The sequence below is a fragment of the Folsomia candida genome, unplaced genomic scaffold, assembly GCF_002217175.1.
Source record: "Folsomia candida strain VU population unplaced genomic scaffold, ASM221717v1 Fcan01_Sc020, whole genome shotgun sequence".
NCBI classification, from domain to species: Eukaryota; Metazoa; Arthropoda; class Collembola; order Entomobryomorpha; family Isotomidae; genus Folsomia; species Folsomia candida.
In genome coordinates, this window is record NW_019091212.1 from 207,095 (window position 1) to 228,277 (window position 21,183).

The window sequence follows — 21,183 nt, forward strand, 5'->3', positions numbered from 1 at the left end:
ATGTTCAAAATTGTCATAATTTTGAATCTTTTGAGCATTGCAAGGTCGTCTCTTGTGATTTGGAAGCATTGCATGACTCGAATGCAAATATGTTTTCATGCGCCTTGATCTAAATAATGCATGCCATTGCCAATTAACCATATCATGCACAAACAGTATCCTCAAGTTATCCAAAAATACATATTTAACTTTCCAAGTTTGTTAACAATTATATTGTTTAATTCATCATTTATTTAATTACTTAGAGGAGGAAACTTTATCATATTTGTACGGGAAGTTGGATGCTTGTTGTTGATGTGACGAATATTTGAAACTGATGCTCCTGTCGACATGTGCCTTCTCGGAGGGACGCGTTTCCACGTCGTCGTTATCGCTCAGACAGTGTATTGAAGGGTGGAGGTACCTTCGCGGAACTTTACGACTCGAGCAGCACCCTAAATTAATAAATGATAATTAGTAAACTTGATAATTATTACTTATCTTAATGGAATATTAATTATTTTGAGAAACACATCCACCACAAACCACAAAATAACCATGCTAAAATAGAGAATTCGTATCTCTATCCTCTTTTAATTATTAATGAACAATGATGACCCTACCTCCGGTCAATATGCTGACAATCATCCCCACGACGGCGGTAAGAATGGCTCCCACGATGGGGTAGAGGATGTATGAAATCGTATAAATTTTGGTCGGCCATTCCCTACACATCAAATTCATAATTGTTACATGAAAATTTCCATGAATAACGTAATTCCAACCGAAAATAAATTAATTCAGAATATGCAAATTAGTGTTATAAATATATATTTACCATTCTGGTGGTGGGAGGAGGGTGGAATTCTTCATTAGCGAATAGTCCGTCCCAGCCGGACACTGGTCGAGGCTGGTGTGGAGTGGGAGGTTGAGGTTGGGGTACTGCTTCCCCAGGAGGAAGGCCTGTACGGCCAGATACATCATCGACGTCAGCCCCACAATCATCCCACCAATCGCACCCTGACAATCCCACAAAAAAATACTAGTCAGACCCCTTAAAATTCATGATAATATTTTAGAGGAACTCACATATTTGTTCATCCACGGCATGAACAAGGCGCAGACGAAAACTCCTCCCAACGGACCGGCCGTTGCTGAAAGAACCGTAAAAATGGTAACTTTCCCAATTAAGAAATTGCCAACAACTCACCTCCCACCGCGGTCATGGTCGCTTGGAAAATCTGTCCCAAGTACTGCGCCCCAAACGCTAGCCCGATCGATACCACGCCATACAGGACGGCTAAGGAGATTTTAAATGAATTTTTACCTCAGCAATTTTCAGCAATTTATAATTTTATGGGTAGATAATTAGATAAATAAATTAAGATAATAGATGATTTATTAAATCGCCCAAATTTTACATTTTCACATTTCGAAATGAAAAAAGATCTCATCTATGTATCTACAATTTTTTTGTTCTTAGGGTAAGAAGGGTAAAATTTTTGGAGTTTATTTTCATTTCACAACTGGAATAACTTCCTAATTATGCATGCAGCTTGGAAAAAATAGTCGCATATTAAAAATTAACCTGAAATTTGGCACAAGCAGATATTTAACTTCAAATTTTTTTTCGATATTATTCAAACTTGACTCACCAATGATACGAATACAATTCGCCTGCCCGTCCCCACTCATGCCTTGGAAAAGTCTTATCTTTGAGATGAAATCTTCCCACGTCACGGCTGCCAAACTGTTCAGCGTCGACGACACCGTGCTAAATATGCCGACATCGTTTAGTAACAATTTTTTAAGTTCCAAAAATTAGGCACTTAACTCGCTTACTGCTTACCTGAGCACCGCAGAAAAAATGCAAGACACGAAAATCCCCATTAATCCAGGAATGAATGAAAGCTCATTTATAACAAAGTGCGGCACGATGGCGTCCGCTCGTCGAACGGTGCCTAACAAGATTGGACAACAACCGGAATAAGTGGCGAAAACTGGATATACAGAAATTACACCCTTTAGACTCCAATTATTTCCACAACTTCCCTAAGTTTCTTACTGCTAATCCCAGTACAAATGACCAAAGACATTGTAAAAAATCCAAGCGGAATCGTTAACAGGAGCGCCCTGGAAATTCACTTTGTTAGCAAAGTTTCCAAATCTAAATTATTTTTTGTTGTCACGCACTTGATCGCATGTCCGACGGATGGGAGGCTGCAGTACCGCTGCACTTGCGGCTGGTGGGTTCCGTACAAGGAAAAAATGGCGAAACCAAAGCCAAAGAAAAAATTCCAGAAGTTGTGACGCATAAATGGGTCAAAGGTGAAGCTGTGGATAAATATGTATCACTTTTTTGCATACAATTTTTTTAAATTTGAGTAGGAAGCAACTTTACTCGAATAGAACGAGCCGTCCTCCGTCCCCAGCGATGCGAAATGCTTCCGAGATTCCGCCCGCAGTGCTGAATCCGCGGACCACTAAAAGAATAAAATCCTTATTTAGTTGCAACTGTTTACGTATCTGTCAATAAATTATCGTAAAAGCCAGTAATGAAGAGCATTTGGCACGTTGCTCTATTTTTCTAATTTGGACACTCTTGGGTATCCAAAAGTGATTAAAAACATTTGTGGACGGTGTTTAAACCCACAGCAAAACACTGATTATGATGAAAAACGTCTTACTGATTGAGACCATGCCGACCGCGATCATGAGGAACTGAAAGCAATCCGTCCACACGACCGCTTTGATACCGCCCATGGACGTGTACACCGTTCCGATGACGCCAATCCCCACGACCGACTGCCACACCGGGACGCCTAGAATGGCCTCCAGAGCGATCGCCGGTGCGAACAGAACGACCCCATTGATCAACAAGACTTGCACGATGAACGTGAAACTGACCAACACAAACCCATTAGTGAAATCAGGGACATAAAATAATAACACAGCCTGTATGTAAATCCAGCAGTCGAAAATTTACACATTTTACTGCACGTGCAGAATTCTGTATAATTTTTCTGCGTAAACTTTTCCACAGTGCAAATATATTTTTCTATGGAATGAATCTTACAGAAACTTTCTACCCAATTTATTCAGGATTCTACAGGAAAATGTGCTAATTTCTACCCGGTCAATTTTCTTACCTCGCCAACCATCGGACCGTGATAGATTCAAATCTCAGCTCTAAATACTGCGTGTAAAAATTTACCAAAATCTCAACAAATTTTCATTCCAACGATAAGAATTCATATCCACCTACCTCGTACACACTGGTCAATTTCATTTTGTAAAATACTTTCACAAAGACAAATGTGCTCAGCGGGATGCAAATCGTGGACATGATGGTGATCATGAATATCTGAATTCCATGAGTATACACTTCTGCCGGATAACCTGAAAAAAATAATTAAAATTCTAATCAAATTTCAAATTGTAGATATGTAATTTTCGGTTAGAAATTTACCTAAAATTGTAATCGCTGAGAGATACGTGACCAACATGCTGGCTCTGAATTACATAAAACCAAAAATCTGTTAAAATCTGGTACTAAAGTTTTACAAAGTTTTACATATTACGCGATCGCGATGGGGTTCATACTCCTCCCTCCGACGAGCATGTCCTCATTGGTTTGCTTCCCTGCGCATGCGTAGTACAGACCGATCCCCAACGAGAGGCATAGCGTCCCCACGACGGCTAAAATACGCACAATTATTTCATGAAAATCACGAAAAAAATAAATTTTTTTACTTAAGTCTTACCGACATAATCCAAAATTCCGAAATAATTTACCCCCGCCATGTCACAAAACGTTTAAATTCTTAACAACTCGACCTCGGCCGTCTGATCCGAAATGCAATGGACCAAGCTTGTGAAAGATGGGATCACGAGTTGTCTTTTAACGACTCGTGGATACCAGAACGTTGTTATCTGCCTCACTTTTTAATCCCTCATGTGCTCCAAGCTTCCTCCTCTGCAGCGATTAAAGTCCACCAATAATAAAACTCTGATAAGTCTGATTGTGCATTATTTATTGTCTAAACTCTTAATCCTCCCCCATTCTGAATGTGTCAATAATTAGATAAGCCAAAAAACAGTAGTGGTTACACACGAGTGCATATCAGTTAAACATAGGGTTTCCTTCTTCCCGAGTAAAACACATTTTTGTCAGGGTATTAATAGGTGGGAAAAAGTGGTTTTTACCGTGGGAAAAAGTGGGTGATTGGGTCTTGATAAGAGAGGCTCTTACAAAACGTGGCGAACGGATATCTTAGAAAGAGATGCATTTGAATGGTGGGAAAAATTGGTGAAAATTCCCTTTTTCATGTTTTTCCCATCTCCAATATATTTTGGGTAGGCTTTTAAAGTGGTAAAAATGCACTTCTTCCCATTCTTCCAATTTCCCACATATTTTGAGTGGGTGGTTCTAGTGATTAAAAACCCCATTTTCCAACTACGCTGGTAAATTACTACGGTTAAAATTTAACCAATCGTAACCCTAGTTAAACATGACCATTCCTCATGTCTCAAACTAGTCGGTTTGTTTTTATGTATCCTACTTTTATGAAAATTATATATATGTCGTTACACAACTATGAAAATTACGATGTGGCTATCTTTTTAAATTTATAGGATTACGAATTTTCTGACATGTGACATTTTTTCACAAAAAAAAAACAATTCTCGTTTACCTGTTTACATACAAACTTGATAAATCCACTCTGACTATTTGTCCAGTGTGTTGTCCACGTGTGAGAAAGTAAATAAGTACCAAAGTTTATCAAAAATTGGGGTTTGGGTCAGACGTACATAAATATACGCAGAAACCAAGTTTAATTGTATTTCAGTCTATTTTTGGGACTACCTTTTCTTTAAATAGTACAAAATTTTTATAACACTATCGTTAAAAATGCATACTGATTATTCAGTGGAGGTGGGTGCGTTAATCTCGTCCCTATTTTTCGTCACACCGCATGTGACGAAACTTTGTCGTATTTATAAGGAAATTTGTCTCCTCGACTTGTTTCTGGCCGTTGTGAGGGTGGTGGCGAATTTAGGAAAATGATGTTTCTGCCGATTCCTTGAGTTGTTTCGCCGGTATTTTCGCTGAAAGAGCGGACGACAGGGTGGAGATATTTCCGAGGAACGTTCCCACCAGAACAGCACCCTAAGGATAAAAACGGATATGAGACAAGGTTCTAATTTTGACCTCATGTTTACCCTTAGTAAGTTTTCGTCGTTGAATAAAGTGCATTATGTGCAAACTGAAAAAATTGAATATAATAAGCCTATGAATTTAAGAGGAGTTATTAATAGCATCAACCACTGTTCGAGTTGGCATCTTATTCAACGATTAATTATGTCCGTCACGAGTGACGAGGTTTACCTCCGGTTAATATGCTGACAATCATCCCCACGACGGCGGTAATAATGGCTCCCACGATGGGGTAGAGGATGTATGAGATCGTATAAATTTTAGTCGGCCATTCCCTGCAATCAAATTTATAATTGTTACTTACATGAAAATTTTTCAATTAAAAACATAAAATGACGATATTTATTACGAGTTTGTCTGCAGAAAATCTGGATAATTTCTACAGGAAAGCCGTTCAAAGAATTACTCGGGATATTTACCATTCTGGTGGTGGGAGGAAGGTGGAGTTCTTCGCGAATGAGAAATCCGTCCCCGCCGGACACTGGTCGAGGCTGGTGTGGAGTGGGAGGTTGAGGTTGGGGTACTGCTTCCCCAGAAGGAAGGCCTGCACGGCCAGATACATCATCGACGTCAGCCCCACAACCATCCCACCTATCGCACCCTGACAATCCAACAAAAATGATTATCACTGGTTTTAAAATTAATTGCTAATGGACAAACTCACATATTTGTTCATCCACGGGATGAACAAGGCGCAGATGAAAACTCCTCCCAACGGACCGGCCGTTGCTAAAAACAAAAAGCGTAAAAATTCGTCCCCAAATTAACAAATTGTCAGTGTTTCGTTTCTTGCGGGTTAGTCACATTTCTGGTACTGCAAAGCAAGAAACGCAAGAAATGCGAGGTATAAGAAACATCAAGAAAGTGCAGGAAATATTCCCATCTCGCCACACGCCCTGTGAACTATACTATAGCGACAGAAATCAGTTTCTGGGCCTTGTATCAAACAACTAACCCACCTCCCAACGCGGTCATCGTCGCTTGGAAAATTTGTCCCAAATACTGAGCCCCGAATGCTAGCCCGATGGATACCAATCCATAAAATGCGGCTACCAAAAATAATTAAATATTAGTATATTAAAATATGCAAATCTCTTCAAGGTATCCACACCTATAATTCTCACACAATTCGCCTGCCCAGTTCCACTCAGGGTTCGAAAAAAGTTTATCTTTGAGAGGAAATCTTCCCATGTCACGGCTGCCAAACTGTTCAGCGTAGACGACACCGTGCTTTGCAGAAATAATTCGCAATTAACATTATTCGTTTCATAAAATTATGTCGACTGCTTACCTGAGTACCGCGGAGAAAATACAGGACACGAAAATCCCCATTAATCCGGGAATGAAGGAAAGCTCATTCACGACAAAATGCGGAATTATAGCGTCCGCTTTGTTAATCTTGCCCAGTAGGATGGGATCACAGCCGGAATATGTTGCAAAAACTGATAAAGAGAAGGTTGCACATGCAAAATATTTAATCCCACTAATTGCACATATGCATGTATGTATTTACCACTAATCCCAGTACACAAGACTAACGTCATGGTAAAAAACTTCATCGGAATTGTCAGCAGGAGGGCTCTAGATAAAAAATAAAAATCAATTTCCACGGCTCTAAAATAATGGAAAATTGCACGCACTTGATCGCATGGCCGACGGAGGGGAGGCTGCAGTACCGCTGCACTTGCGGCTGGTGGGTTCCGTACAGCGTCATGTTGGCGAAACCATAGCCAAAGAAAAAATTCCAAAAGTTGTGACGCATAAATGGGTCAAAGGTGAAGCTGTGGATAAATATGTATCACTTTTTTGCATACAATTTTTTTAAATTTGAGTAGGAAGCAACTTTACTCGAATAGAACGAGCCGTCCCCCGTCCCCAGCGATGCGAAATGCTTCTGAGATTCCGCCCGCAGTGCTGAATCCGCGGACCACTGTAAAAAAGATGGTGCAAATTCAGTTTTTTTCATGGCTTAAGTGAAATGGGTGAATCTGCGCTTTCACCAAATATATAAATTTATGCATTTTACCGACTTACTGATTGAAATCAATCCCACCGCGATCATAATGAACTGGAAGCTATCCGTCCACACGACCGCCTTGATGCCGCCCATGGACGTGTACACCGTCCCGATAACGCCAATCCCTACGACCGACTGCCACACCGGGATGCCTAGAATGGCCTCCAGAGCGATCGCCGGTGCGAAAAGGACGACCCCGTTGATCAGCAAGACTTGCACGATGAATGTGAAACTGACAAAGACATGATATTAATTAAGCCGGTTGAAAATCGACCAGCTGAAAATAGGCTCATCTTTCTGCAGACGAGACGTGCACAATTTTCCAGTGTTTGGGGTGCAGGTAACCATTTGCAAGAAATAGCCGCAAGAACGGTATTGCAGGTATTTTGACTTGGAAGAAATACAAGGTGAAAGAAACTATGTACCGCCGCTATACTTCATACGAAGCGTGACTTCATGGCCCATATTTCTTGTATCTTCTTGCACCTAGAATTTCTTTTGCATTTTTTGCTTTGCAGTGCAAGAAATGCAGGAAACCCACAAGAAACGAAACACTGAATGTGCGATTCGGTGTAAATTTCCATCCAACAATTGCCACCCACCAATTGCCACTTTTGACCAATTGCCATCCTCCAATTGCCACTCCACAATTTCCACTCTTTACCAATTGCCATCCACCAATTTCCACTATATGCCAATTCCCACCTTTGCATTTTTTTATATATTTTACCACGAAGTCATTTATACATTCATATAATCATGCCCCGTAACAGAGGTATCGGCTATGTTTAGCCCAATAATTTATTACTGTTTAGTTGTCTGTACGTAAAATTTAAAATGCATTTTTTATTCCAAAACTTTCGAAGTTTTATTTATTTCGGGATAACTGTTCAGTTTTGATATATATGTAAATGGGTAGATTACTGCTTACTATGAATAATATATGGGGCTAGTACATTCGAACGATGATTGATTGCAATTGGATACAGAGTACGCTACTGCTAAATCTTGTAATAATAAGAACGATTGTACATTATTGAAGACGATAAATAATTTTTGCTAGAAAAACGGGAAGCGAACCATGATTTTGACTGAAAGACTCTTGCAAAAGTTACCCAAACAGTAAAATTTGAAAAAAACACCTACATAGCTTTCTTTCTTTCATGAGCTTGAAAATGCAAAGGTGGGAATAGGCATATAGTGGAAATTGGTGGATGGCAATTGGTAAAGAGTGGCAATTGTAGAGTGGCAATTGGTGGGTGGCAATTGTTGGATGGAAAAGTGCACAATACCGAATGTGCAGGATATTTTTATGCGGAATGAATGTTATATAAATTTTCTGCCCAGTTTCTGTAGAAAAATGCACCAATTTTCACCACGTCGATTTTTCATCCAACCTACCTCGCCAACCATCGCACCGTGACAGATTCAAATCTCAGCTCTAAATACTGCGTACAAAAATGGCCCAAATTTCACCAAATTTTATCCCAAACATAGCAAATCTTATCCACCCACCTCGTACACACTGGTCAATTTCATTTCATAGAAAACCTTCACAAAAACCTGCGTCGCTAAAGGAATGTAAATACACGGCATAATCGTCAACATGTAAATCTGAATCCCATGGACATAAACTTCCGCTGGATAACCTGAAAAAAAATAAAAATAATGCTAAATTTCATAAAACCAGTAATAGCTGCAAGAAACCACTTTCTTGCCGTTTATTTCTTGTAATTGGATGCACTCGAAACACTGAATTTCATGCAATTTTTCCACCTAATAATGGACCTTACCTAAAATTGTAATCGCGGAAAGATACGTGACCAGCATGCTCGCCCTGTTTCATAAATTCATTAATTTAAAAACAAATTTCATATCATAAATTTCCCAATCTTTAAAATCCTCTCATACGCGATGGGAACTGGGCTCATGTTCCTTCCTCCGACGAGCATGTCTTCATTGGTCTGTTTCTTTCCTGCACATGCGTAGTACAGTCCAACGCCTAACGACAAAGTTAGCGTCCCCGCAACAGCTACGCCATATCCAAACAAGTGACATCTCCAAATTCAAATTTTAATAAAACTACGAACGTACCCAGATAATCCAAAATTCCGAAGTAATTCACACCCCCCATTCTTCAATTTAATCAAAATCCGGAGGACGCCACGTGACCACCACCACGACCAATATTGGACAGCGAAATTGACGTCTAAAAAAATATTCTCAAATAACTTGTGATGTTTATGCCTCGTGCTCCAGAAAAAAACCAAATCTGACAGAAATGAACGTAGAAATAAATATTTGGTTCGTTATTCTTTAATAATTTGTGATTTTTATGCATGCCTCGTGCTCCACAATATTTACGACACGAATCGCTTGCACGTTGTTATCATTATCTCGTTCGAGCAAATAACGGTTTTCGCCTAATCCATTCCATGCAGGTTAAAGAGACAATTCATTGATTTGTATTTATTAGCCCTGATAAGCAGTGATGTACATGTTTAGTTTACCCTGTCTAAACCACAGTTTAATGCGTGCTCGCATTGAATACTTAATAATTACAGTAATTACGGAACACATTTAAATAAGCGCATTTAGATAAGTGCAGAATGCACATTATCGAACTCATTACTGGAGATGCATACAGTAGTTAAAATGGAAATTCGGCATATTTACAAATTTATGCAGTTCACGTCACGTTATGCCCCAGATCGCCCTGTAAATAAGTACATTATATATAGTCGTGACCTAATTAATTGGGAGTTATGCTTATCCGCATGCTCCTGCCATTTATGGCGTGCCCGATTTGCCCCGAATTTAATTAATGCCCCCACAAGGTCAATGCCATAATAAAGCTCAATTATACCCCAAAAATGCCCAAAATCCCATTCGTTGTCATGTTCTCATCTCCTATCCAATTCCTGTCCGTCTGCCCACCACGTGTGCAAATACATGCAAATTTCCCTATCAAAAATTTTGCACAAAAAATTTTTCGCAGTCTACAGGATTCGAACCTATGCGGGGAGACCCCAACAGATAACTAGTTTCGAGCCTTATCCTCCCAATTCTAGTCTGTCGCCTTAATCACTCGGCCAAGACTGCTATGAAAATGGATAACTGCTAACCCCGTTTAGTCCAAAGTTGCATTATTTTTAATGGATTAATGATAAGAGAAATATAGAGGCTGTAAATGGTTTAACCAAACCCTGCACAAAAAAACATGTAAAATTTACCCATTCATTTCTGCACAGGAATAGTTATCAAACGAGTTTAATTAAGTCAAAGTTGCAACTTTGTCTCAAATTCATCAGCATTCGTTCATCCATGTGAACTTTGTGCATGAGGAATTTGTGCAGTGAAGATGGATACGAATTGTATGAGAAAAATTAAGAAATCTAAACTCAATCGTATGCGGAATTCCATTCATTAGTATTAGAGCTTTGATTCATATTTCGTTTCATGGGATTTAAATAAAAATGCCACCAATGTTTCAACCACTCACTGGAAAGAAATAAGGGCAAGAAAGCTTTTTCTTCCAGCTAAATATTTTGACCAGCAAAGCGCTCTACTTATAAATTATAAGTAGAGCGCCTTAAATAAATTATAAGTATTATAAGTTATAATACTGATTTCAGTTAAAAGTCTGGTAGATTAAAAATAACCCAAAATACGGATGGGGCATATTTCTGGAACCTCGCATTTCTTGCATGGCTTATTGCCTTGCAGTGAAAGAGATGTAGCAAATCGGCAGGAAACGAAACACGGCGTGTCACAAAATTCCAATGTGAATGTAGATTTGAAAAGATAACACTGGCGATAAGCACGGAGGAAAGGAATTCTGATTCATAGCAAAATTTGAGAGATTATGGACTCACGCATATTTCTTTTAGAGGTGGACAAACGTCTCAATTTGCATGGAAAACTTAATGAATGACCATTAAGCATCCTCACCACCGTCTTATTGATTGTTTCTTGCTTAATTCTCCACACAGAAATTCTTTTGAATTTCGTTTCCTGTTTGGTATGACTGTACGAAATACAGCCAGAGACTTGAATATTCGTTGGATATGCAGATAAGCGAAGCCATCTCTCAGTCGGAGGGAGACAGAGACCAACAAGCTTCCTGCCAAACGACAGCTAACTCCCCCAGAAATTTAACCAGTTTTAATTTTAAGCATTTTCCACCGAGTTCGCATTGAGAGAAATAGAACAGAACGCCGCAAAGTGAAGAAAACTGGACGTTAAAAATTGTGGAGGAGCTTGTGGATTCGACAAGGACAAGAACTCCCGAGCAGACTGCATCCCGAAGCCACCCAAATTTTAAGAAGATTGCATCCGCCGGTAAGATTGCATGCATTCGTAATTTTATGTAAAGTAAAGCGCAAATATCGCTAAAACCTCACCAAGAGATGTGCACATTTTTATAATAATTATATGTACATGACGGTTTAGTAAGAATGCATCCAAACTACTCGAACACGTAGATACAATTCATGCAAAATCATTGAGCACAAATTCATGGAACTAGATCACAATGCAATTGAACAAAGTCCAAAGTGGGGGCGCCGGGTGGACGGACTGAGAACCAATCGAGAGCATGTTTTCACGAAAAAATACGTAAAATGAAGTAAAATGAAAATCCAAAAAGAAATAATTGAACACGGGACAAGGAATTAATTAAATAACTATCCAAATAAATCATAAAATTTATTATTAAATATTAAATTATTTAGTATTTAATACTATTTTATATGTTATGTTACACCGTAAAATCAACTAAAGTTAAAAACTCGCAGGTATTATCTTCAAAAGTTCTGCAAGTTTGGTTTGGTTTAGGTAAATAAGTATTTATGAGCATTATTAAATTTTTTTTACCGTTTCATATTTTTTAAAATTAAGAATGAGGTGTTGTGTTAATGTCATGTTATTGTTAATTATAGGAACAGAAAGTGAGGACAACGCGCTCGCTCGACAATATGGCGAAAGTTGTGGATCTTACTGATAAAAATCGGCACCCCATGACGTTGCGGTCAGCTTCTTCGCGAGAGGGTAAGAGTTTTCAAAATTTTAGTAAATGCTGCAATCTATATTTTTGTCGTAAAAATTAGAGCTTTCTTTATTATTAACGAGAGATATTCATTTTTGTATTCACTCCATTAAATTCCAGACTCGGAAAAAGTGCCTGTTGACTTCAACACTGCCATGTCTAAAGCCCTGCAGAATCCGTTGGTTAGTTAACTGCTTTTCAAATATCTAATAATTCATTGGCTCGCTTAATCCAATTTTGAATTTGCACCAGGTACTCGACGCTATCTTCGCCAATCTCGGCCTCCCCGACCTGAAAACTTCTCGTCTAGTGTGTAAAGAGTGGGCCGACGTCGGCGCCACTTTCTTAGGAAAAAGGGCTCTTCTGCAGGTCAACAAGCTTTTTTCGTATGAGGATTCCGAAACAGCCAAGATGGCCCCTGTCAACGACAAGCTGATGAGGCGCCTCATCATCTCGGACAAGTTCGATTCGTCCATTCCGACAAATAAGAAGGCTGATGTTATTACAAGAGCTATCACCCACGTGGATAATGTGTCCCGATTAACTCGAGAAATAAAATTCCTCGTCAGCCGGAAGGAATTTGTCCCCGCTTTCCTTGAAGGAATAAGGATGTTGGGGTCCACAAGAATCGAACACATGGGGATCTTCCGCGCGTGGGGAGGCGGTAGCATCGACACAATTCCAGCCAATGCATATGAAAAACTCCCCTCTCAACCTTGCTTGACCTCTCTCAAATTCCAAGCTCTTTCAGACTTTCAACATCGCGTCGCCGACTGCAACGAATTTCGACCCCTGATCCAAGTCTGGCTAGATTCTGCCCCAAATTTGACCAGTTTTGACGTCGCGACGCCTTTCAATCCTAATTTGGAGGCTTGCACAAGTCTCAAAGTGCTGAAATTTAAATTACTTAAGTGTTGCGATTCGCATTACCGTCAAATCAATGTAACCAAGATGCTGACACAAGTTAAGGATTCCTTAATCGAGCTGGAATTGTGCCATTCCGTGCATGACTATGTTCCCTTGCAGCAGGTAAAGATTTAATACAAGCATTTTAATATGGGCGTACTCACTACAACGTCTTCTTTAGCGTCGCACGCAACTCGTGTGAAATTTACCAAGCTCAAAAAATGTGCGGCTTCTCTACAAGATAGGATTTTGCAAATGTATAGATTTGCGAAAGATGCAAACTGATGTGCTATCCTGTTTATATTTAGTTTCCAAGGATTTCTATAATTTCTATCGTTTTTGATGTAGGCGATGAGTTTCGTAAGTAATTTTTTAATAGAATAAAACAACAGGTCCAAAGTAATGCTGCTGTAAAGTAAGCTGGGTAAAGTTTTGAAAAATTTCGCAACATTTGCGAGATACGTGGGAAGGTTGTCATGAGTCGGCCCAATACTCGAAATATGCACATATTGAATATACTCGATGTTGCTGATCAGTACTAAATATATTTTGTATGCATCGCAGATCCAAACTGCTGACGAGGTTCCCGTGATGTCGAATCTTACCTCACTCACCATCCATGCCGCAAAGGTTTACGAAATTGGGGACTTTTTTAATGAGAACCATTTCCCAAAATTAAGATCCTTCTCTGTCCGAAACGGGTTCAAGCCGTCATCGTTGTTAACGCATGTAAACTTGTGGAGTCGACACAGAGGAGTGCACTCTCTCGAGTTGATCATGGATCACTACGCTTGGGAGGTGCAAGAATTCGGGGGGAAAATGATCGATTTATTTCCCTCTGTCAAGGAATTCGATTTCAGGATGGATCTGACATTTTTTACCTTCCCTTGCGACATATCGGTGCCGTTTCTTCAGGGGGAACCAGTTTGGACGTCTGCCGCCATCTATCGTTTTATGATACCGTTCCAAATGTGGGATTTGAAGCGGGTCAACATTTCTTTGAGATTGCTGGATTCCGCCTTGATGATTGATGCCCTCAAAGCTATTTCCGTTTTGAAAGGTAGGAGTTAAATTAAATCATAAATAATTACTTTTCATTCTACTAATTGATTATGTTAATAATGGGTCGTAATAATTTCAGGAGTTAAAAGAGTCCAATTCATCTTCCCTTACATCTACGACAAGAGGGCAAATAATTTTTCTACCAGCTTTGTGCAAGATGTCATCTTGCACAGTGGACCATTCAAAAGCGTAGAAATTACGATAAATGAGCTGGTAACTCGCTCAATAAAATAATTTACAAGCATAATTTTTTTTCCATATTCAATTTTCTAATAATTCAGGCACCGGAAATCGTGGAACGAGTGCAACTCCAAATTCAAGCCAGTGGTGCGCCCATCCATTTTGTCGGAAGGAGTGAATGAGAATGAAATGAGATATATTGGTACATAATAATTACTACCTAATTTAAGGTTTTAATACTAAAATTATAATTTTTCCATCATCACAATTGCAACAATGTTTCTATCGCCTGAAAACAATGAGACAGCTTCTTAGTTCCTAGTTAGATCATAGTGAGATTCTGACTGATAAATAACTGGTAATAATGCCATACTTAGATTATTAAGTTGTAAGCATTACACAATTTTTGCTAACTTTTTTGATTAAGACGATTGTTATTTAATAAAGTCACTATGGTTGACATAAAACTCTGCTCGCTTCTTTTTCGTATTTCTCCGTGTGCCAACATAAATGCAACGCTTGAATAGTGACGACTATTTCATCATGACGAGAAGAAAAGTCCATCTGGTCATCACACTCGACTGGATGAATCATTGCCAAAATTGTAAAAAATTTTAAACATTTATAGACTCTTTGAATTTATTTTAAAATTCTGGACGACGAAATTGTAGAGCAGGTTCGTGCCACCTCGTAAAATGGTACACTCCAGATTTTGACAATTTTTGAACGAGATGAAGATTAAGAACCCTTCAGAAAAATTGGAACTCTTCGAAACTGGCTTAAAAAACTCACCGCCAGATTCTATTAATCAACTTAATGATTTGATTACAAATTTGTCCACAGAATTTTAAAATAAATTCCCAGAGCAGGTAAAAATGGTAAGAATTGCAAAATTTCTGGTTAGTTTGGATTATCAAATTTGAATTTAGTAAAATAATTCTGACTCCATGACCTTAAATCGGGGGCGATTATGCTTATGCATAATCGACAATATAACAATAGTTTCCACAATATAACTCATTACTGGAGATGCATACAGTAGTTAAAATGCAAATTCGCCATGTATTTACAAATTTATGCAGTTCACGTCACGTTATGCCTCAAAAATCGCCCTGCAAATGCGTTCTATATCGCCGTGACCTAATTAATTGTGAGTAGAGTTGTGCTATCCGTATGCTTCTGTCATTTATGGCATAACTGATTTGCCCCGAATTTAATTAATGCCCCCACAAGGCCAATAAAATCTCATTTGTTATGTTCTCATCTCTTGTCCAACTCCTGTCCGTCTCTCCACCACTTGTGCAAACACGTGCAAATTTCCCTATCAAAAATTTTGCACAAAAAATTTTTCGCAGTCTACAGGATTCGAACCTATGCGGGGAGACCCCAACAGATAACTAGTTTCGAGCCTTATCCTCCCAATTCTAGTCTGTCGCCTTAACCACTCGGCCAAGACTGCTATGAAAATGGATAACCGCTAACCCCATTTTGTCCAAAGTTGCATTATGTTTAATGGATTAATGATAAGAGAAATATAGAGGCTGTAAATGGTTTAATCAAACCGTGCAAAAAAACATGTAAAATTTACTCATTCATTTCTGCACAGGAATAGTTATCAAGCGAGTTTAATAAAGTCAACGTTGCAACTTTGTCTCAAATTGATCATCATTCACTCATCCACTGCATGTGAACTTTGTGCATGAGGAATTTGTGCAGTGAAGATGGATACGAATTGTATGAGAAAAATTAAGAATTCCAGACTCAATCGTATGCAGAATTCCATTCATATTCCGTTTCTTGCGATTTAAATAAAAATGCCACCAATGTTTCGGGTGCAAGTAACCTCTCACTGGCAGGAAATAAGGACAAAGAAGTGTTTTCTTCCAGCTAAATATTTTGACCTGCAGGAAATGCAAGGACCTATACTTATAATACGGATGGGGGGTTAGATGGGGCATATTTCTGACACTTTCTAGAACCTCGCATTTCTTGCATGGCTTATTGCTTTGCAGTGTAAGAGATGTAGAAAACCTACAAACACGGTGTGCCACAAAATTCCAATGCGAATGTAGATTTGAAAAGATAGCCTGAACGGAGGAAAGGAATTCAGATTCATACATACTTAGATAGCAAAATTTGGTAGCAAAATTTGAGAGATTGTGGACGCAGACATAGGTTGACAAACGTCTCAATTTGCATGGAATGAATTAACGAATGGCCAATGAGCATTATCACCACCGCCTTTTTGATTGTGTTGAGGAGAGTTTCTTGCTTAGTTCTACATACAGAAATTGTTTTGAATTTCGTTTCCTGTTTGGTAGAAGGAGAGAAGGGTGACGAGGCGGAGTGGCAGAAATGCCGTCCTGCTTACCGTCCACCTGAGTGGGCTGAATGGAGGTGCTGGGTTCAAGTCCTAGTGCCTGCAGTGGGTTTTTCTCGTTTTTCCCCACTGCCAAGCTCAGGTACTCTTCTCCCTCCCTGGGTAATGGCCCATTCGTGGGGTCCAGTGGTTGTAATAAAGGTTTTTTTTTTTTTTTTTTGGTATGAATATACGAAGTACAGCCAGCGACTTGAATATTCATTGGATATGCAGATAAGCTAAGCCATCTCTCAGTCGGAAGGAGACAGAGACCAACAAGCTTCCTGCCAAACGACAGCTAACTCCCCCAGAAATTTGACCAGTTTTTATTTCAAGCATCTTCCACCGAGTTCACATTGAGAGAAATAGAACAGAACACCGCAAAGTGAAGAAAACTGAACGAGCTGAACGTTAAAAATTGTGGAGGAGCTTGAAGCACAGGATTCGACGAAGAAAAGAACTCCCGAGCGGACTGCATCCCGAAGCCACGTCCCACACCTAAATTTTAAGAATATGGCATCCGCCGGTAAGATTGCATGCATTCGTAATTTTATGTAAAATAAAGGGCAAATATCGCTAAAACTTCGCCAAGAGATGCGCACATTTTTATTACTTAAGTAATTACAATGACGGTTTAGTAAGGACGCATCCTAACTATTCGAACAAGTACAATTCATGCAAAATAATTGAGCGCAAATTCATGAAACTAAAATCACAAAGTCCAAAGTGGGGACGCCGGGCGGACGGACGGGACATTCAATTAACTATCCAAATAAATTATAAATATTTAATACTATATTATATTTTACGTTACACCGTAAAATCGACTAAAGTTAAAAGCTCACAGTCATAGCCATTATCTTCAAAAGTTGTGCAAGTTGAGTTTAGGTTTAGGTAAATAAATATTTATTATTCAATTATTATTACTTATTATTTAATTAATATTAGCATTATTAACTAATTTTTTACCGTTTCATCATTTCGTATTTTTTTATTAAGAATGAGGTGTTGTGTTGATGCAATGTTTTGTGGTTATCATTGTTAATTATGGGAACTGAAGGTGAGGACGGCGCATTCATTCGAGAATATGGCGAAAGTTGTGGAGTTTGTAGTAAATGTTGCAATCTATATTTTTGTCGTAAAAATTAAAGTTTTCTTTATTATTTACGAGAGATATTCATTCTTTGTATTCACTCCGTTTAATTACATTCTGTACTTTACAGACTCGAAAAAAATGAACGTTGGCCCCAACGTTGAACCCCTGAAGATTTCCTTGGTTAGTTAATTGCTTTTCAAATCTCTAATACTTCATTGCATTGCCCGGTTTAATCCAACAATTTTGAATTTGCACCAGATTCTCGAAGCTATCTTCTCCAATCTCGACCTCCCGGAACTGAAAACTTCTCGGCTAGTGTGTCGTGAGTGGGACAAAGTCGGAGTCACTTTATTAGGAAAAATGGCTCTTCTCCATGTCAACAAGCTTTTTTCCTCCGAGGCGTCCGAACCAGCAGAGATGACCCCTGTCAACGACAAGCTGATCCTGCGCCTCTTCATCTCCGACAAGTTCGACTCATCCATTCCGGAAGATAAGAAGACAGAGCTAATGACAAGAGCTCTCACGCTCGTAGAAAAAGTGTCCGATTTAACTCGTGAAATTAAATTCCTAGTCGGCCAGAAGGAATTTGTTCCTGCTTTCCTCGAAGGAATAAGGATGTTGGGGTCCACAAAAATCAAACACGTTGGGATCTTCCGCGCCTGGGGAGACAATAGCGTCGACACAATTCCAGCCCAGGCATATGGAGAACTCCCTCCTCAATCTAGCTTGACCTCCCTCAAGTTCGAAGCTCTCTCAAACAATCAACCTGACGCCACCAAGAACGTTCAATACGACCCCGTCGTTTACTGCAGCGAACTACTACCCCTGATCAAAATCTGGCTAGATTCTGCCCCCAATTTGACTAGTTTGGACGTCGCGACGTCTTTCAATCCAAATTTGGAGGCCTGCACAAAGCTCGAAGTGCTGAAATTTAAATTATTCAGGTGTTGCGATGAGCATTACCGTGACCTCAATGTGACCGAGATGCTGACACAAGTTAAGGATTCCTTAATCGAGCTGGAATTGTGCCATTCTGTGCGTACATATGAATCCATGAAGCACGTAAGGATTTAATAGAAGCATTTTACCATGGGCGTATTCACTACAACGTCTTCTTTAGCGTCGCAAACAAGAAACTCATGTGAAATTTACCAAGCTAAAAAAATGTGCGTTGTGAGCGGCTTCTCTACAAAATATGATTTCGCAAATCTATAGATTTGCGAAATCATAGATGCCAACTGATGTGCTATCCTGTTTATCTTTAGTTTTCAAGGATTTCTATAATTTCTATCGTTTTTGATGTAGGCGATGAGTTTCGTAAGTAATTTTTTAATAGAATAAAACAACAGGTCCACAGTAATGCTGCTGTAAAGTAAGCTGGGTAAAGTTTTGAAAAATTTCGCAACATTTGCGAGATACGTGGGAAGATTGTTGTGAGTCGGCCCAATACTCGATGTCCCTGATCAGTACTAAATATCTTTTGTATGCATCGCAGATCCAACTTGAGGAAGTTCCCGTGATGTTGAAATTGACCTCGCTCACCATCCATGCCGTAGAGGTTTACGAAATTGGGGACTTTTTTAATGAGAAGAACTTCCCAGAATTAACATCCATCTCTCTCCGAAACGGATTCCCGCCGTCATCGTTGTTAACGCATCTAAACATGTGGACCCAACACGGTAGAGTGCACTCTCTCACGTTGGACATGGGTTCAGACGCTAGTAATGTGCAAGAATTCGGGGGGGAAATGGTCGATTTATTTCCCTCTGTTAAGGCATTGGATTTGAGGCTGGATATGAAAGTTTTTAATATCACTGATATAACGCCACCGGTTCGAGACGATTGGATTCCTTTGTGGACGCCTGCCTCCATCCGTCGGTTTATGGAACCCTTCCAAATATGGGATTTACAACGGGTCAACGTTTCGGTGGAAGTGAATGCATCCGCCTTGTTGATTGATGCCCTCCAAGCTATTTCCCTTTTGAAAGGTAGGAGTTAAGTTAAATCATAAATAATTATTTTCCATTCTACTAATTGATTAATATTAATATGGGTTGTCATAATTTCAGGAGATAAAAAAGTCCAGTTCGACTTTACTTGGATTGACGACACGAGTGATAATTTTTCTGACCGTGTGCAAGATATGATCACACACAGTGAAACATTCAAGAGAGTAGAAATTAAGATAAATATGGTAACTCGCTAAATAAAATAATTTGCAAGCATACATTTTTTCTATGTTCAATTTTCTAATAATTCAGGCACCGGATATCGTGGAACGACTACAACGCATTGTTGAAGCCAGTGGTGCGCCCATCCATTTTATCGGAAAGAGTGAATGAGAGTTAAATGAGATATATTAGTACATAATAATTACTAACTAATTTAAGGTTTTAATATTAAAATTATCATTTTTCGATTATCACAATTGCAACAATGTTTCTATCGCCTGAAAACAATGAGACGTCTTCTAAATTCATAATTGGATTGTAATGAGATTCTATTTATAAAATAACTGATAATAATGCCATAATTATATAGATTATTAAGTTGTAAGCATTACACAATTTTTGTTACCTTTTTTGATTTTTTTGTTTATATAAAACTCTGCTCCTGTTTTTCCATGGACAAGATAAATTCAACACCTGAATGATGACGACTATTTCGACTAACGAGAAGAAAGATCCATTTGTCCATCACACTCGACTGGATGAAAAAATTGCCAAAATTGTCAAAATAATTACATTTTTAAATATTTCTCTACTCTGGGAATGTATTTTAAAATTCTGGACTAATTTTAGAACCTGCGTGCACATCACTTCACTCTAGACGATAATAGCAATAGCAACGATCCTCGCTCAAATTGTTAGTGGGTTATGCAAATATGCTCATCATAAATTATTACGTGCCTTATTTTAAACACATAGTAGATAATCCTCCCATCAGTCCAGATTACCGAAATCCTACCGTAACTTATTTCAATCCAACGTCATTAACAAACGGACAAACTATATCGTTCAATAAATAATGTCACCAATGCGCAGGGATCCTCTACGTCATCGTCGGACCACACTGTCCCTGACAACGTCTACCACAATCAAACCCATTTACAGTTCGAGAATATCAGTAGATCAATCGCTCAATCCTTTTTTAATCAAATATTTTAAGAATTTTTATCTTGTTAATTCAGAAATTGCTATCTTACCATTGAATTTTTATGTACATAAGATACTAAATATTATGCTACCTACCTTTATTTAATTATTATTAATTATTATGCAAAATGAGAGAATAAACTCAACGAAAATCAACACCATTT

The 21,183-nt window shown here is 38.8% G+C and overlaps 4 protein-coding genes and 2 non-coding genes across 9 annotated transcripts; 2 read left to right on the forward strand and 4 right to left on the reverse strand.

Moving 5' to 3' along the window:
• Positions 1–183: 183 nt before the first annotated feature.
• LOC110858123 (sodium-coupled monocarboxylate transporter 1) lies at positions 184–3,929 on the reverse strand. The gene is made up of 16 exons (XM_035858547.1): positions 3,744–3,929; positions 3,561–3,678; positions 3,449–3,492; positions 3,245–3,378; positions 3,129–3,175; positions 2,667–2,881; positions 2,381–2,462; positions 2,173–2,313; positions 2,045–2,112; positions 1,829–1,979; positions 1,635–1,753; positions 1,190–1,279; positions 1,069–1,133; positions 818–999; positions 603–706; positions 184–434 (listed from the first exon to the last, which is right to left on the reverse strand). The coding sequence occupies exons 1-16, from the start codon at positions 3,781–3,783 to the stop codon at positions 238–240; spliced, it is 1,797 nt and encodes a 598-aa protein (XP_035714440.1). The 5' UTR covers positions 3,784–3,929; the 3' UTR covers positions 184–237.
• An 840-nt stretch (positions 3,930–4,769) lies between these two features.
• LOC110858145 (sodium-coupled monocarboxylate transporter 1) lies at positions 4,770–9,597 on the reverse strand. Of its 2 annotated transcripts, none has more exons than XM_022106820.2 (16): positions 9,309–9,593; positions 9,126–9,246; positions 9,008–9,051; positions 8,730–8,863; positions 8,616–8,662; positions 7,232–7,446; positions 7,046–7,127; positions 6,838–6,978; positions 6,711–6,778; positions 6,489–6,639; positions 6,309–6,427; positions 6,157–6,246; positions 5,862–5,926; positions 5,617–5,798; positions 5,369–5,472; positions 4,770–5,149 (listed from the first exon to the last, which is right to left on the reverse strand). In XM_022106820.2, the coding sequence occupies exons 1-16, from the start codon at positions 9,346–9,348 to the stop codon at positions 4,947–4,949; spliced, it is 1,806 nt and encodes a 601-aa protein (XP_021962512.2). In that variant the 5' UTR covers positions 9,349–9,593; the 3' UTR covers positions 4,770–4,946. The 2 variants fall into 2 exon arrangements, 1 of the variants encoding a protein (XP_021962512.2); XR_004836746.1 differs by having other exon boundaries at positions 5,133–5,149; positions 5,547–5,798; positions 9,309–9,597.
• Positions 9,598–10,207: 610 nt separating this feature from the next.
• Positions 10,208–10,316, reverse strand: Trnas-aga. The gene is made up of 2 exons: positions 10,280–10,316; positions 10,208–10,252 (listed from the first exon to the last, which is right to left on the reverse strand). It is a non-coding gene; the product is annotated as a tRNA-Ser (tRNA).
• Positions 10,317–11,259: 943 nt separating this feature from the next.
• Positions 11,260–14,881, forward strand: LOC110858026. Of its 2 annotated transcripts, XM_035858456.1 has the most exons (8): positions 11,260–11,555; positions 12,011–12,050; positions 12,155–12,263; positions 12,382–12,443; positions 12,514–13,290; positions 13,732–14,227; positions 14,309–14,442; positions 14,511–14,881. In XM_035858456.1, exons 3-8 carry the CDS (start codon positions 12,191–12,193, stop codon positions 14,589–14,591), a joined length of 1,623 nt encoding a protein of 540 aa, XP_035714349.1. In that variant the 5' UTR covers positions 11,260–11,555; positions 12,011–12,050; positions 12,155–12,190; the 3' UTR covers positions 14,592–14,881. The 2 variants fall into 2 exon arrangements, with proteins under 2 accessions (XP_035714349.1, XP_021962353.1); XM_022106661.2 differs by lacking the exon at positions 12,011–12,050 and having other exon boundaries at positions 11,261–11,555.
• Positions 14,882–15,759: 878 nt separating this feature from the next.
• Trnas-aga lies at positions 15,760–15,868 on the reverse strand. Its single transcript has 2 exons — positions 15,832–15,868; positions 15,760–15,804 (listed from the first exon to the last, which is right to left on the reverse strand). It is a non-coding gene; the product is annotated as a tRNA-Ser (tRNA).
• Positions 15,869–16,725: 857 nt separating this feature from the next.
• LOC110858030 lies at positions 16,726–21,178 on the forward strand. Of its 2 annotated transcripts, none has more exons than XM_022106665.2 (6): positions 16,726–17,294; positions 17,992–18,044; positions 18,123–18,926; positions 19,360–19,852; positions 19,934–20,058; positions 20,126–21,178. In XM_022106665.2, the coding sequence occupies exons 1-6, from the start codon at positions 17,282–17,284 to the stop codon at positions 20,204–20,206; spliced, it is 1,569 nt and encodes a 522-aa protein (XP_021962357.1). In that variant the 5' UTR covers positions 16,726–17,281; the 3' UTR covers positions 20,207–21,178. The 2 variants fall into 2 exon arrangements, with proteins under 2 accessions (XP_021962357.1, XP_035714354.1); XM_035858461.1 differs by lacking the exon at positions 16,726–17,294 and adding an exon at positions 17,412–17,662.
• Positions 21,179–21,183: the final 5 nt, after the last annotated feature.

Excerpts from the sequence above, each read along its gene's own strand:
- LOC110858145 (XM_022106820.2), bottom strand. The coding sequence starts at position 9,348 with ATGGGGGGTGTGAATTACTTCGGAATTTTGGATTATCTGG. Across the intron at positions 9,052-9,125 it reads ATGAGCCCAGTTCCCATCGC|GGCGAGCATGCTGGTCACGT; the intron begins GTATGAGAGGAT and ends TTTATGAAACAG. Across the intron at positions 5,799-5,861 it reads TCCCGTGGATGAACAAATAT|GGTGCGATAGGTGGGATGGT; the intron begins GTGAGTTTGTCC and ends TTGGATTGTCAG.
- LOC110858123 (XM_035858547.1), bottom strand. The coding sequence starts at position 3,783 with ATGGCGGGGGTAAATTATTTCGGAATTTTGGATTATGTCG. Across the intron at positions 3,493-3,560 it reads ATGAACCCCATCGCGATCGC|AGCCAGCATGTTGGTCACGT; the intron begins GTAATATGTAAA and ends TATGTAATTCAG. Across the intron at positions 1,754-1,828 it reads ATTTTTTCTGCGGTGCTCAG|CACGGTGTCGTCGACGCTGA; the intron begins GTAAGCAGTAAG and ends CGGCATATTTAG.
- LOC110858026 (XM_035858456.1), top strand. The coding sequence starts at position 12,191 with ATGGCGAAAGTTGTGGATCTTACTGATAAAAATCGGCACCCCATGACG. Across the intron at positions 12,444-12,513 it reads AAGCCCTGCAGAATCCGTTG|GTACTCGACGCTATCTTCGC; the intron begins GTTAGTTAACTG and ends AATTTGCACCAG. Across the intron at positions 14,443-14,510 it reads AAATTACGATAAATGAGCTG|GCACCGGAAATCGTGGAACG; the intron begins GTAACTCGCTCA and ends CTAATAATTCAG.
- LOC110858030 (XM_022106665.2), top strand. Across the intron at positions 19,853-19,933 it reads AGCTATTTCCCTTTTGAAAG|GAGATAAAAAAGTCCAGTTC; the intron begins GTAGGAGTTAAG and ends TCATAATTTCAG. Across the intron at positions 20,059-20,125 it reads TAGAAATTAAGATAAATATG|GCACCGGATATCGTGGAACG; the intron begins GTAACTCGCTAA and ends CTAATAATTCAG.